General features: G+C 38.6%; 4 protein-coding genes across 5 annotated transcripts; 2 read left to right on the forward strand and 2 right to left on the reverse strand.

Annotated features, from left to right (window-relative positions):
- The first annotated feature begins 50 nt into the window (after positions 1 to 50).
- Positions 51 to 2,611, forward strand: LOC110842302 (28S ribosomal protein S5, mitochondrial). Its single transcript, XM_022088048.2, has 11 exons — positions 51 to 255; positions 338 to 532; positions 601 to 726; positions 829 to 1,056; positions 1,181 to 1,215; positions 1,291 to 1,486; positions 1,569 to 1,768; positions 1,851 to 1,901; positions 2,018 to 2,116; positions 2,183 to 2,299; positions 2,386 to 2,611. The coding sequence occupies exons 1-11, from the start codon at positions 195 to 197 to the stop codon at positions 2,530 to 2,532; spliced, it is 1,455 nt and encodes a 484-aa protein (XP_021943740.1). The 5' UTR covers positions 51 to 194; the 3' UTR covers positions 2,533 to 2,611.
- LOC110845448 (UDP-glucuronosyltransferase 1-9) lies at positions 2,611 to 4,838 on the reverse strand. Its single transcript, XM_035853176.1, has 6 exons — positions 4,444 to 4,838; positions 3,855 to 4,354; positions 3,691 to 3,759; positions 3,404 to 3,635; positions 3,111 to 3,330; positions 2,611 to 3,017 (listed from the first exon to the last, which is right to left on the reverse strand). The coding sequence occupies exons 1-6, from the start codon at positions 4,805 to 4,807 to the stop codon at positions 2,720 to 2,722; spliced, it is 1,683 nt and encodes a 560-aa protein (XP_035709069.1). The 5' UTR covers positions 4,808 to 4,838; the 3' UTR covers positions 2,611 to 2,719.
- A 15-nt stretch (positions 4,839 to 4,853) lies between these two features.
- On the reverse strand, positions 4,854 to 7,907 carry LOC110845452 (glucose dehydrogenase [FAD, quinone]). The gene is made up of 8 exons (XM_022091881.2): positions 7,561 to 7,907; positions 7,236 to 7,435; positions 6,945 to 7,134; positions 6,736 to 6,867; positions 6,524 to 6,645; positions 6,396 to 6,442; positions 6,190 to 6,313; positions 4,854 to 6,108 (listed from the first exon to the last, which is right to left on the reverse strand). The coding sequence occupies exons 1-8, from the start codon at positions 7,751 to 7,753 to the stop codon at positions 5,191 to 5,193; spliced, it is 1,926 nt and encodes a 641-aa protein (XP_021947573.1). The 5' UTR covers positions 7,754 to 7,907; the 3' UTR covers positions 4,854 to 5,190.
- Positions 7,908 to 9,782: 1,875 nt separating this feature from the next.
- LOC110842493 (proline-rich proteoglycan 2) lies at positions 9,783 to 14,744 on the forward strand. 2 transcript variants are annotated; one of them, XM_022088243.2, is made up of 5 exons: positions 9,783 to 10,197; positions 13,107 to 13,610; positions 13,725 to 13,983; positions 14,089 to 14,166; positions 14,242 to 14,744. In XM_022088243.2, exons 1-5 carry the CDS (start codon positions 10,177 to 10,179, stop codon positions 14,481 to 14,483), a joined length of 1,104 nt encoding a protein of 367 aa, XP_021943935.1. In that variant the 5' UTR covers positions 9,783 to 10,176; the 3' UTR covers positions 14,484 to 14,744. The 2 variants fall into 2 exon arrangements, with proteins under 2 accessions (XP_021943935.1, XP_021943934.1); XM_022088242.2 differs by having other exon boundaries at positions 9,790 to 10,197; positions 13,107 to 13,634.
- The last annotated feature ends 12 nt before the right edge of the window (positions 14,745 to 14,756 follow it).

The raw sequence follows: 14,756 nt of genomic DNA on the forward strand, positions 1-14,756 counted from the left end.
CAATGAGAATGGAGGAAAAATGAGACATTCGCCGCAAAAAAGACTGGGAAAAGAGCACGGCAAAAGTTTTGTTAAAATTTAATTTAGAAATGTAGATTTTGAAAAAGTATATATAGCAAATTTCATGGTGCATGGCATTTCTAGTTTTGCAAAATACTAGTGATTTGTAGTTTCACAAATAATTATAACACAACATGGCGATTTATCACCGACTTGTGACATCGACAGCCCGGTTATCCTTCGGTTTCGGTTTCGGTAACACTTTTAAATTTCCTACTTTTGTATGTTAAATAAATAATCGGCCAAAGTATAACAGAAAATGGTTTGCATATTTCAGAACAGAAAATCGGGTCATTACCTGGAGCTGTGTGGTTACGACAAATTCAAATCGACGCCACGAGAGGAAGGCTAATAATGCCTTTGGCTATGCCACAAAATTGCGCCTTATTAAATAAAAAAATAAACACTTTAAATTCATTTAATCAGCAGCAGCAGGTAAACTACTCGTCAATCACTAGCTTCTACAACAAAGGTAACTGCCAAAACATGGGGAAGGTGTACTAGTACGGCTATTGATAAAAAAAATTATTATAATTTCAGTAACTGCCCAGCAGTTGTGGAAAGGTGTGACTAGTGTAAGTAATGCTGGTCGTAAGAGAGGTAGAGGAAAAGGTGTAGGCAAAAAGTCGGCGAAAGATTTAAATAAAGGCCAAATCATTGGTATTGGTGAGTTGTAAATTATCTCATGATTTCACTGTTAAAAACTATTATGTACTAAAAATCACCTTACTGATTACATACTAACACGATTGTTGTTTTTAATTATAGGGAAATTAAATATGTCGTGGCCAGGGTTGACAACCCCGATTATTCAAGGGAAGGAGATTATGGAAAGAAAACAACTTCCTCCAGATCCAGACCGAGAGGCGAAGCTTATTAAATTGAGGGACAACATGGGACAATTTCGTCCTCTCCGACTTAGCCCGTTGGAGCGAGGTTGGTCTGGCACGAAAATGCACGGTAGAAGTATTGGCCCCCCAGATCCAATTGGAGAAGGTACTATTATTTAACAGTAACCGTTTCATCTCCTGACTGTAACCACGTAGCTAGGTTTTGCATATATCATATCTACCATTTTGCATTTATCAATTTTTCAATTTATTTCACTATTTTCACACAGACACATTTGAGGGATTCGATACCAAAGTCTTGGAAGTACGTAAAATTAATAAGCACGTAACAGATTTGTTGAGTATCTTACTTAAATTCATTCAAATGTTTCACACTTAGATGAAAACGGTCACCAACATGGATGCCAATCTTGGTCGTCGTCGTCGTTTTAGTGTTTTAGCATTTACTGGAAATAATGATGGATGTTGTGGGTTTGCCTTGGCCAAGAGTCCAGAAGGCAGAGGCGCTCTTCGGAAAGCAAAAAATCGAGCTGGACAAAAGTTACTTTGGGTTGAGAGATATAACAATCATACTGGTAATTTTCCCATTATTCATAAAGTGCATTATGTGTATTAATATAATTTTGTAAACTAACTTAATGATCTCATTATTGATAGTTCTTCACGATTTCTTTTCTCGATTCGGAAATACGAAAATCTTTGTGTACAAGAAGCCAGAAGGGTTTGGACTTGTGTGTCACCGAGCAATCAAAACTATGTGCGAATTGATTGGAATTAAAGATATATATGCCAAAATTGAAGGTTCTACTTGCGTGCAGCACATAGTGAAAGGATTTATTTTGGGGTTAATTCAGCAGGTTTTATTAAATTGACAAATGAAGTTTAATTCTTTAAAAGTCTGACGCATAAATACTAATACTGTACTGTGATTTACTTTAGAAAAGTCACCAGCAATTAGCAGAGGAAAAGAAATTATACTTGGTCGAACAGGTAATTGAAGTTGCAGCACTGGTTTGGTCAATAAAGTGTATGCATTGTTCAATAGTAGCTAACCGAGTAGTTTATTTTTCGTTTAACATAGATAGTTATTCTCTTTTTTCTTTCAGCGAGAAGACAATTATAATTTTCCAGTGGTAATTGCGGCGCCGAGTGAATGCAGAACTGAAAAAGAAATTCAATATGAAGAATGTTTGGATTTTTCTCAGGTATGGAGTGTAAAGAATCCGAGAGTACTCAGAAATAGAATTAATTTTGCTCTATTCAAATTCTAGATTGGATTTGGAGACAGGATACCCCTGCGTCGGAAGTTATACACGCCATTTTATGTGAATTTGCCATCTTGGGAAAATCATTTGATGAAAACTGAATGGAGGAGGAATCACCATGAGGTATACAAAAATGATGAATTTAGCTGCCCATGAATAAATGTTGAGCATTCGTTTCAAAGTAGTTAATTTTGAATCCCTGTTTACAGATCAAACATCAACTGCTGAGCGAATACGGTACTTTGAAAAGTAAATTTTCTGAAAAGTATCCCGAGAGTGATGCCTCGTATGCTTGGCGACTTTGGCGTAAACAAATTCGCGAACAGGAGGCAGCAGAAGAAGCGGAAGAGTCTTAAATTATTTAGTTACCTAATTGTAAAACTTAGTGTCACTCGTTGTTATCTTTGATATTGAATGAATGATTTAAACACTACTTTTCTGGATAATAATTGTGCATTTATTCAGCGTGAGACGTAAATTGTTTAAATATATACTTAACTATACACACAAAACAATCATACAATTCTTAAGCTTGTATTTCCCTCAGGCCGTTTTAACTTTTTTGGAAGATTTTATAACTAAAGGAGGTTTATTATTGTTGCAAAAAATGTAATTCACAGATATCACTAAAGTTATCAGCGATCCGAATACAGTAAACCCAAGAAATATCCAAACATCAAGAAGCCGCCTTTGGTACCATGGTTGATAAATAGCCAAAGGTTTAGTAAAAGTCAAATTTTTGTGGCGAATCGTATATTCCGTCCACCAAACGGCTGTGTCAACGGGTTGCTGAGGTCGGTCTTTAAATAGTTCTGAAAGTCTCATCACGTTGTTTTTGTATCTGTGCACACATTGAAAATTAAGAGGGATTAGCGTCGCTTAATAGTATAACAATATTATTAGTCATGAAACGTGTTTATATATTCTAGATTACGTCACATCCGAGATTAGTCTTCGAACATTAGTGGCCAATTCATACTGAGTAAAATAGGCAATATTCATCATAAATCCAATCATCGACTTTTCTATTATTATTGAATTGTAATCTTCTTCAGGTGTGAGGGGAAATGCGATGACAGGGACGCTGTAGAAAATTGCTTCTTGGTGGCTAAGTGCTCCTCCGTTCGTTATGAAAGCTTTGATTTTCGGATGAGCTAAAGAACACAAACGAGTTACAAGAAGTGGAATTGTTTTTACTTACTTACTACAGCTTTTCTTAAGACTTACAAAGTATCGCAGTCTGCGGAAGCCATTTAGCAATATGAACTCGTTTAGGTTTCTCATTTGGAGCATTTTCCACATCATCACATTTCCACAATACTGGCATCTCCAGAATTATAAATGTATTAATAAACTTTTCAATGACTATGGCCGGTGCTCTGGAAAATTCAACTTGTGTTCCAAAGCTCATATAGATGAATCCGTTCTCGGCGTATTTATCCAGAAATTCAGTAATGTCCTATGATAACAAATTGAATTATTTACAATACCCGATCTACGAGTATATGACGTACCGGTGACAACTCTTGATCTCCGTCATCTTCATCCACCCGGTCAAGTAGATGCAGACCTCCCACTGGGACCTTCACCGTCGACATAACACACAATATATTTATTTAAACGTAACCGATTTCTATTATTCGAATAATAAAAGTTTACCAATTTGGCAAAGACTTACGACAAAAGGCGGCAGTGACCTGGGATACTCTTGAATAAAGTGTGTATTCAGCAAGAACAAACTCGTGCTTCTCTCCAACTCATCCAAAGGAGGGAGGTCAGTCACGTTCAAGGACTTCCTCATGAGTTTCTCCAGTTGCGGGACAATGTAGGACACTCTGTTGGTGGAGTAGAACCACTGGAGTGGCGTCAGAGCATTTCTCACTCTTTGGAGAAAGCTCATCTCGGTGGGAAAGTGGTAGTAGTAGTTCGGAAGCCATGAGGTTTCGTCGGGAAGGCCAAACATCTCCTGGTGCCACATGTAGAGGGACGTGGTTCCAAAGAGGATGTGGGGGCAGCCAAGGCGGTGGGCCAGCGCCAGGGCGCACTCGTTATACGGAGTGTCAATCACGACCAAGTCAAACTCCTGCACCTTCGCCTCCACCCACTCCTGCACCTCCAAGCTCCGAAATATCACCCGGCATATCTCCAACGCGTTCTGCATCGAAGCATCCCAATAACCTTTCAAATTACATTAATTCAATTTTTTCTTCGTTTTAAATAACTGCAATTATATTTGCATGTATGTAAATGCATAATATTTTGCCTACCTTGACCATCACTGTACCCTTGCACTCGCGAAGTGATGGCATCCCTGGTTCTATTGTTATTTTCTTTTTCTTGCCAAAAAACGACGAGAGATTTAGGGTGGAATATTCTCACATTATTATTGAGAGCAGACTGTGTAGGTGTCTGTTCTGAGCTTGTCGTCGGCTTATCCTTAGGAAACGGTGGAGACAAGAAGGTGATTTGGTGACCCTTCTCAGCCAACTTTAATACCAAAGGCCACACTGCAACTTTGTGAGAATAAATTGAAGAGCCGAAATAAAACAAGATTTTTGCGCTTTCATATTGCTCAACGTAGAAAGAAAAGAAGAAAAGTGTCACAACGGAAAATACTTTCGAGACTAGCATTTTATTATTTTCATAGAATTACAAATTAAATTATCAGGAACTGTAGTATAATAAATAATTGCCTTTATTCGCTGTATTTACTTTTATCAAAATGCACTTTTCATTCCGGTTTTCTGGTTCAGACAAATCAATGAAAGTCACGAACACGGCCGAAACACCCACATTGAACTTTCTCCGGGCAACTTTGCTCGTGGGTAACGGCGAGTACTAACAACGAGAGAAAGCGTGTGAACTACTGTGAACCACACGCAATCCGCTATGAATCCGTGCATGCTTAGAGCTATTGTATTATCATTTAACGCGAAAGTTTTAAATAATTTTAAACACAGAGATCTATTCGAACGCATAAATAATTTAGAGAAATTAAGAGATTTTTGGTTAGGCTACTTCTGCTCATTAAATCCATCGTCATGTGTCTCATCCGATTTCTTCTTCCCTTGCCATTGATTCAAGACAAGTTGCGCACCTTTTTCGCCAATCATGAGCGCGGTGGCCTGTGTGTTTGTCGTAATTATGACCGGCAAGACGGACAAGTCCATGACTCTCAATCCCTTGGTCCCAATCACTCTGAGCTGAGTGTCCACAACGGCGTGGGGGGAGGAGGCACTCCCCATGGAAGCCGTGCAGCAAGCGTGGTGCAGACTCACCGTGTACCGTCGGGCGTAACATTCCCAGTAGGCATCAGATCGGAATTCAATGTTCTCACAACCTGGCAGCACTTCGTCCGTGAATCTGGCTCCCAGAAGTTCCCCAAAAGCAGTTGTATTTTCAGCCAAAAATAATGCTATTTTTATTCCATCAACCATAACTTTCAAGTCCATGTTGTTTGGGTCTGAGTAGTAGTTTGGATCAATTACAGGGCTGTCAAGGGGACTACTTCCACCCAATTTGATATGTCCACGTGACATTGGTCGAGCACCAGAGATAATCAGGACGAAAGAGTCCTTGCCAACAGCATGCTGATAATACTGGTTCATGTCGTCAAATCTAAGACCGAATGCTTTTGAAATTTCTGAAGGAAAGGATTTTGAGACAGAAACTCCAGAAACAAGAAAATGAAGATCAGGCCAATCTCCGTGACCTGAAGCTTTGGCAAGTGACGACGAGACCAGAGCGGATGCGTGCACTCCGGATGATGTGAGAATTCCTCGACCAGCACCAAGCCATGCCAAATACACGCTGGGAGTCAAATCTCGATCCATTAAAAATGTTCTTGGCTGGTTTATGAAAATTGGATTAAGGTAGACGCTTGCATGATCTTGCAAATTTTTCCCAACGGGTAAATCCTTTAGCGTTGGAATCTATCAGAATCAATAGAATCCAAGTCAAAAGGTCAAATACGCTCACATTTAAGGACTTTTTTTATTAGCAGCCAGTATTACCCCAATTTCTTCAAGATGTTCTTTTGGTCCAATTCCGGAAAGCATCAAAATTTTTGGGGTTGCAATAGTCCCTGCGCTGAGAATTACTTCTTTGGTTGCATATGCCGTATGTCGTTCTCCATGTCTGGACATGAGCAACAGTACGATTAGCTTAGGTTAATTATTATTAAACTTCTGACTTTCAAAAATTAATTAAATAAAGTTACCTATCGTATTCTACTCCGTATGCTTGGTTCCCTTCGCGAAACAATACCTTCAAGCAAAAAATACCCATTAAACTATGTATAATTGAGAGATGGTAAGTTAGTTTATTTAAAATTTCGAGTGTATGTACCTTATTGACATGGGCATACTTTCTAATGGTGAGTGACGTTCGTGACCTGATGGGTTCCAAAAACGCTTTGAATGGGGCTTGACGAACGCCGTTTTTAATTGGGTACCGCACCACGCCAAATCCTGCAAGCAGATGCACATTCAGTTTTTTATTGCAAGTACTACAGATATGGTCATGTGAAAAAGTGATTGATTGCCCTGCTAGATGTGTACCTTCATCATAAACCCCGTTGAGGTCGACCATTGGGTATCCCATCTCCATGCCTGCCTTTATGAAATCAACCCCAACTCCAATGTAATCTGGAGCTTGAATTCTGAGATCACCGGAAAACCCGTGATAACGTTCTAATTAGGTAAATAATAAACCAAAGTTAAAATGCAAATAATTGGAATATTACTGAGCATTGACTTATTTAACGCACTATCCACATCGAAAGCTTCTTCATGATTTTCATAACTTTTGAAGTATGGAAGGACGCCTTCCCAACCCCATCTTTGGTCACCGGTTATGTTGGACCAGTTTTCATAATCCTTGTGATGTCCTCGTAAATGCACCATCAAGTTCAACGTCCCGGTACCTCCGAGACCTTTGCCAGCGCTCCAGCTTGATTGCTACATATCACGATCACCACCAATCAGACCTTGCCCTCCGTTATGTAGCTAACTCATTATGCATTTTCATGTAAAGGTAAATAATTGTTCCTTGGTCTTACTTGATTTACAGAGTTTAAGCAACTTTTAGTCTGCGGCACCGTTTTGTACATCCAGTCAGTTTGTGGAGAGTTGATTAAAAAGAATCCAAACCCAGGAATAAAGGAAAACGGGTTAGGTTCTCCTCCAGCTTCGAGTAGTAGAACGTTGTAATGCTTTGATAACCTATTTGCGACAATCGTCCCAGTAGATCCTGCCCCCACTATTTTTAAAAAATCACAATAACTTAACCAGGAAAAAAGGTACAAATTTGTTTAGCATGACAGAAATATCTTATGAGCCGCATCATTAGCATGACAATTTTAATTTTAAATTCATACAACTTACCTACAATGAAGTCAAATTTCTCCGTTGCCTGTGGCCGCCACTGCTCGTCCTGCATGACATCCATGCGTTGCCACATGGCCAAAAATATGCCAATGGATCCTATGAAACTGTACATAGGTGGAAACCACAGATAGGTCATGAGGGGTTGAGTTATGGACTCGAACATCCCAAGCAATCCGTTCCCACTGCTCATTTTGAACACAAAGGTAGCCTAATCACTTGATTATTACGGATTTTTATTAGTTTTTATCCGATTCGGACGCACTATTAAATCGTCATGTTGATCGAATTATGGAGAGAGCAATATCGCAAAATTAATGTCCCTTCTTCTTGAATTGGCTTCACACTGAGAGTTGGCAGCAAAATAAATTATCTTCTAAAGGAATAATTGTGTAAATATTGAAAAAAATTGATGATGAAACGACACACTGATGGTAATGACAAAGGTGCATGATGATCATGATCATTTATGCAACAAATTTCTGTATTGCTGCTGCTGGGCTAATTATTGACCAAGACACTGACTTCAACTTGCAGTTTGAGTATACAAAGTAGTTTTTTGTCAAATAAGTTTCCCAACGCTATGAAATTAAGCGTGCATTTACTTGATGTACCCAGCGTTGATTTATGCAAAGGTCCACTTCATCAAGGTCCACACGTATGCCTATAGTTAGAGTATAAGTTCAAGTGCAAACTTCGCAAGCACTGTTAAAACAACTTAATTGAAAGGTGCTATCAATTTATGAATATTGTTGTGAAACATAATCCAATACATACATTAATTTTTTGCTCTGCGTAAAATGGGCTAGATAAATCAACTATTGTTACGCAGAATTACGTATTAACTTGCGCAGCTAGTTTATATTTAGTTTCATCTACTTATCTGCCCGTCCATCATAACCCCCGTGAACGATGAGGGCACAGGTCACCATACACAATGTACCCATCGAAGTCCTTGGAATGGTCTTGAGAAGTCATACAAGTTGAAAAATGACAGATATTTGAAACTCTTGTGCATGGGTTTAGGTCAAATGATAAAAAATGCTTCACTAGTTCATTGCATGCGTTACAATGTTTTATTATTAGCAACATGATCCGTGATTGTCGTTTTTGTTCTTTAATGTCATATTGTTCATCATTTTACATTACATAACTATCATTGCACCAATATTGATAATCAATCCCAAAGTAAATCAACCTTTCATAGTGACTGTCATAATTGGACTCTATTAGTCTTGAATATTTAAGTTGTGATCCTTATACATCGTATTACCTAAAATGGTAAATTAATCAGACGAAACATGTTTATTTGTGGGTAAATTATTATTTAAACCGAACGAGCATTATATAACGTAATTTGTGTCAAATTCTTGTTGTGTCTCTCTTTGTTCATTTGATTTTTTAACATACATAGAAATCAAGTTGTTCATTATACTCCATCCACCAGAGATCTATAATCCATAACTTCTGCTTCCTTGAACGGAAGTGGAGTGAACTATATTTAATTCATTAATCAATCACAAGTACATAATCACAAGTCACAAGCAAAAAATATTTGTAGTAACAAAATGCAACAAGTCAATTACGTGTGTACCACGTATGCATGTAAGGAACAACCGGAAGGAGTCCAACATGTTGACAAATCATTGATTTGAAGACCTAATTTTACAATTTTCAGGCAACTTTAATTAACTAACTCGTCGTTTTCATCAAATCAACAACTATGTATTGGTTAGCGTTGTTGTCGTACATTTCTGCTCATATCTGTTTTACAAGGAGATTTTTTTCTGTTTAAAAATCAAGCTATAAAATATTTGTAAAATCTATTTTCTGGATTCCTGAAATTCATGTGCAATTTATGTTTTCGAAAAATTGCCATCATTATGATTGCTATAATTTAGATACTAAAATGAAGAGATCAGACTATTATACGAACCACAAGGCTTGTCGTCTAGTCGGATTTCCCAATCAAATATTTTTACAAAATTTTCACAGCCATTACACATCCAACACGTTACTAAATTTTTAAATAAACGCTGTTCTGCACATTAGAAAAAGGTGAAAGGAATAATGGGGATAGACGTCTTATTAGTGATCGAGGTTTAGCTCATGTACTTTCTCATTCTTCGAGGTATTCAGCAAATCTTTTTGAAAAGTATAAAAGCTATGAGCAAAGAGCAGGAATTTGAACGCGCATCTCAGAAAACCAATCTAATTCCATCAACCAGCGATACAGATACGGTGCATGAGTCACATTATCTTGCCCATTGCTGTAAAGTACCCTTTGCTTGGTGCACGTTACCTCATTCAATTTTGTTCATAATTCATCGATAAAATTTGAATATTCATGTCAGTTTGTTGCAGTGCAGTGGTGGTGGTTGTAGAAGCCGAAGCGTTGTAATTCTTGAGCTCGCACGAACGAACGACAGTAAAAGTCAAGCCGTATTGCGAGACGAGTTGAGGAGTCCTAAACTCACGCGAAGGAAGGATCCTCATTGATTCGAAGTACTTTTTGATTCAGTTGATCATAAAGTTCCACGTTGAACGGTCGTGCTGTTTCAAAAGGCCAAGCGGAAATCTTTTGGAGTCTCTCCACAACCAGTATCGGTTTCAAGAATGCGTCGATTTGTTGTCGCGGTAAGTGACTCCTCGAGTAATAATTATTTACTTTGCAGATATAAAAGTTGGTGTATAAATTTAGCACCCACAAATTTATGCAACATGCATTGTCTTACGTACTGTTTTAAAGAAGATCTAAATCTGTGATTAAATCTCTGGCTATCATAATAATTAATTTGCATGTTTAGCATTTGTTGTGTATTTTCGTTTGAATTTTAATTTTTCTACTTATAAATTTTGCATTAGAAATCATCATGAAATTGACTTCACTATTTTTATAACACGGTTTTTATGCAACAGGTATTAAATGCAGGTAAAAAATGTTTGCATGCAAGAAAAAAAAATGAGCAAAAGAAGGATAATATGAGACGCAAAGAAATGGTCGCTCATGAAAAAATCATTGTCGCATAAATTACTATGTAGTATAGTACTAGTAGACTAATAGACTTGTAGTTCAGCATAAATGCGCACAAAAATTTGACATGTTTATTAAAATCTGGTTCAGAGCATTTGCCCACAAACTGTCATCCATCCATCACCATGTAATTAACAACTGAATTAATGTCTCGACTTGATGCTGGTTTCCCTTTTACGGCATCAGCATGTCTGCATATCCGACCGCACTTTAATTAGGATTGTCCTCTCACAATCAACTTGATTAACAAGATTCACGTCCTTCTTCTTTCATCGCAGGATTAACTTTCTTCCAAGTCCGCACTAATCTGACACATCTTTTCATCTTTAATTGTTTCCCATTAACTTTGTGAAAGGGACGAGTTGAATGCGTTTGTTTTTTTGCATTCTTCGACTCAAACCAAGCACTTGTTATTATTTTATTTCGAATATTATCCGTCTGTAATAGTTTGCTCGTCGTCACACTAATCAAATTGGATTTGCAGTTGCATGCCCATGCATCGCCCAAGGTGCACATTTAATAAACATAAAGAACGAGGATGCGTAATAACAGTAGGAAGGAGGAAAATTTAAGAAATTTGAGGTGATTATTACTCCACATAGAATAATAAAATGATCTTCTTTATTATTATTTAATTTCTCTGCAAGTATGGAAGCACTTTTTGAATACTTTCTCTATAATTAAATCATGCATTCATCGAGTGATATATGGAAATCGAGAATGAGATTTTAATGAATGAGATGGGTTCGCTCGAATGGAAATACGTACGTAAAAATACAAAATGCTCAAATATTTGAAGATCTTGGCCAAGTTTCAAAAGTAAGCAACTTATTGTTTTGTAGCAGACATGGCAAAAAAGTTCCTCAAACTCTATAATAATAGTAATGCCTAATAACACTGCCACAATACACGCATTGCATTAGTTTCCAAAATTTATAGCCAAAAGCATGTAAACATGAGAATTAGCACAAATGTGCAGGTCTACTTAATTCACATTTACACTTTTTCCATCAAAAGAATGACACTTCAGTTTCGATTTCAACATATTTTTATAGCTGCAACGAAACATGCTTTACTATATACAGAAATACACATTTGTTTAGTTTGTTGCTTGAAAAAGCTCAAGTGAATTAAAGACGCCATCATAAATACGTATGTTAGCATTTTCAGACCTTTTATACACACAATTGCCTACTTTTTGTAAGCCAAGTTTAGTAAAACTGGTCAAACAGTGTTTTGTTTTCAATTAAGGGCCAAGGGTGACGAACGACTTTGGCTCAGACGCAATGAAGCATGCATCAATTCGAATGGTTCACTAAATTCAGATGACACACGTCTTTTTCCATTTCAATGATAAATTATTGCATGGTGGTCGAGATTTAAAATGAAATCGTAAAACCAAATCTATGTCTAATTGGTGGTAGCATTTTATCGTCTCGACGTATCTTTTCTTCCTAAGCGAAGTATTGTTAGGTCCTATATTGTCCACAAAATTTGCATTGAGGTTAACTCGTTAGCTAACACAACCAATGTGTCGGTATGTCGATATGCACGTGAAAAACAGAAGGCGGCGGCTCCTCATCTCGTTTGTAAGCCTGCATCCACAACAGGCTCACAAAACTGATCTCATTATTAATTCTTAAGAAATTAGTGAAAGTGGTCGAGTGTGTGTGTGTGTGTATGAGCTGCAGTTTGCTCTCGTTAAATAAATGGTAGGACCACAAAATTCTCCTGATGCGATCTCATTTATTTGTGCGCTTTGCAAACCAAACACGCAAAATGCAAGCCAAGCAGTGGTCGTCAAACAATGAGAATATTGCAAAGTATGTATAATAATAAGTGGCGCAATAAGTATTTTACCCTGATGCAGATAATAATAATATGTCCACTCACTCGCTCCTCCACGGGCGAATGGTTTGCATTGTCAACTGTTATCATCCATGTCTATGAAATCCATTTGTGTTGAACGATTTTGAAATGGGCCATTCCAATCCCATAAAATGAAAACAAAATTGCATCCGCATAAATTCAGAGGCTACCCCAGGCGTCGACATCACTTATCCTCCTCGTACGAGGAAGGGACGGCAGATTTATTTCAAAATAAGGCAATAAGTTGCTGCTTGGTAGAAATACTTGGTTAGCGTTATCAACTAGATCATCGTGAATATTCAGATTTATTATTGCTAAACAAGAAGCCAAACCCAAAATTGCATTGTTACGTGTGAAGGAATAGTGCAGGAGTTGCACACCTCTCCTCATGAAATGATGCTCAATGAATACGTCTTGTTGAGACAAATTATTGTTCAAATTCCCATTACATGCATGTCCTCTTGTTGTCTGGCTTCTCCTCCTCCACGTCATCTGATAATTTGATCTCATCACTGAAATGGACTACCATTTCACTTTCAATGGACATGCAACATGATGCGATAATAGATTTTACGTAATAATAAATAATCACCGCATGAATTGAAATGAATTAATAGCTTATTGCTTGCTTATGAATTGATAGGTGTGCCTTTTGGCCCACTCAACCTACGGATTGCCACAAAGAGGTGTTCAACTTGGAGGTGGTCCACGCCCAGTCACCCAATTCACTCATCCCCAGCAGCAGCAGCAGCAGGGTCCTAGTCAACCACCACCCAATTTTGGTCCCAGCTACTCTCAACAACTCACATTCGGCCCATCCGATGCAGGGCTCAGGGGTCAACAAGGAGGACCAGGAGGGGCCGCGTACAGGTCACCCCAACCCATCCTCCTCCAACAAGGCAGCCCCTCCGCGGCCCCACCCTCTTTCGCCGGATTCCCCTCACCCCAATTCGGAGGAGGACCAACGAGAGGGCCCGTGACGCACGCCAGACCGACAACTGCTTCCCCTGCGGACGACGAGTATGAAGAGTACGAGGACGACGAAGAGTCTCCAAAACCACAAATCCAAGTCACAGGACGACCCATCCAACGTGCTCCTGTTCGAGTGTCGCAACCGATTGCGTTTTCACAAGGTCCACAACGTTTGGTAATTCCACAATCGCAGCCGCAGGTGCAATATATATTGAAGTCACGATTTTGTGTGTACAAACTGTGTAAAACATGGTAGACTAAAATTGGGAATTTTTCGATTATTTGTTAGCTACAACAAGCTCCAGCTCGTCAACGTCAACCAGTTCCTCAGAGACAACCCCTGCCATCCGCGGCCCCACAATATGCCCCACAACCTCAACCACAACCACAGCGTGTCCAGTCAGCCGCACCTCTGCAACAACAGTCTCGAGGACAACAAGTTGCATCATTCGGATTGGACGGGAAGCGTACCAGACTTACCACCCCTCCCCCCATCCAAACTGTTAACAGATACATGAGAAATAATGATGATGGTTCCATAACTTGGGGTAACATAAACCTCGATATGCAAATATTTACATAGCATCCGCATATATGACATATAAATGATTGCTTCTCATGCATAATATTAATCCGTCTTCTGTCCTAAAAAGGCTACGAGAACGAAGATGGCACGTTTAAAGAAGAAACCATCGGAGCCGATTGTGTTGTCCGGGGAAAGTATGGATATGGTACGTATGAAAAGTGCGAGGTTACTATAAATAAACTTTGGCCCCTATAAAACGGTTGTTTTCGCACACGTATAGTTGACCCTGACGGCCAGAAGCGAGAGTACGAATATCAATCTGGTAACCCATGTGACCCCAACAAGAAGAATTTGGAGGAGGAAGAGGAAGAAGCAGAACGTGAGGGTCCAGGACCACAACAAAAAATTCAAGGCGTTATCAATGCTCCACGACCACGCCCACAATTGGTACAACAACAACAAGTTAGGAGACCTGTTCCACAACAGCAGCAGCAACAACAGTATACTCCACAATACGCATAATAATTATATATTGACAAAAGTTGGTAGTATGTGCATGAGACAAGCTCTAGAACTTGAAAAAATACTCTTGTCGTCGTCCTTACCTTGCTTACCGAGTTTTTCAATTGTTATTTTTTTGTGATGAGATGATGATCGACGTAAGAGTGGTGAGATCCAAATTTCTTTGATGAAGAAATGAATGCATTATATATTTGTAGTTATGCTTTTTGACACCTTACGAATAAACATTGAACGAGATATGGAATATGAATATGCAATGTACATACATACCTA

Source organism: Folsomia candida, unplaced genomic scaffold, assembly GCF_002217175.1.
Source record: "Folsomia candida strain VU population unplaced genomic scaffold, ASM221717v1 Fcan01_Sc001, whole genome shotgun sequence".
In the NCBI taxonomy this organism is placed as follows: Eukaryota; Metazoa; Arthropoda; class Collembola; order Entomobryomorpha; family Isotomidae; genus Folsomia; species Folsomia candida.

Bases quoted from the DNA above. Each gene is read 5' to 3' on its own strand.
- LOC110845452 (XM_022091881.2), bottom strand. From the start codon at position 7,753: ATGAGCAGTGGGAACGGATTGCTTGGGATGTTCGAGTCCATAACTCAA. The intron at 7,135-7,235 runs GTAAGACCAAGG...CGTGATATGTAG, and splicing joins GCTTAAACTCTGTAAATCAA to CAATCAAGCTGGAGCGCTGG. The intron at 6,314-6,395 runs GTAACTTTATTT...GCTCATGTCCAG, and splicing joins TACGGAGTAGAATACGATAG to ACATGGAGAACGACATACGG.
- LOC110845448 (XM_035853176.1), bottom strand. From the start codon at position 4,807: ATGCTAGTCTCGAAAGTATTTTCCGTTGTGACACTTTTCTTCTTTTCT. The intron at 4,355-4,443 runs GTAGGCAAAATA...GTAATTTGAAAG, and splicing joins AGGGTACAGTGATGGTCAAG to GTTATTGGGATGCTTCGATG. The intron at 3,636-3,690 runs GTACGTCATATA...TTGTTATCATAG, and splicing joins GAGATCAAGAGTTGTCACCG to GACATTACTGAATTTCTGGA.
- LOC110842302 (XM_022088048.2), top strand. From the start codon at position 195: ATGGCGATTTATCACCGACTTGTGACATCGACAGCCCGGTTATCCTTC. The intron at 2,117-2,182 runs GTATGGAGTGTA...TTCAAATTCTAG, and splicing joins AATGTTTGGATTTTTCTCAG to ATTGGATTTGGAGACAGGAT. The intron at 2,300-2,385 runs GTATACAAAAAT...CCCTGTTTACAG, and splicing joins GGAGGAGGAATCACCATGAG to ATCAAACATCAACTGCTGAG.
- LOC110842493 (XM_022088242.2), top strand. From the start codon at position 10,177: ATGCGTCGATTTGTTGTCGCG. The intron at 13,635-13,724 runs GTGCAATATATA...ATTATTTGTTAG, and splicing joins TTCCACAATCGCAGCCGCAG to CTACAACAAGCTCCAGCTCG. The intron at 13,984-14,088 runs GTAACATAAACC...TGTCCTAAAAAG, and splicing joins TGATGGTTCCATAACTTGGG to GCTACGAGAACGAAGATGGC.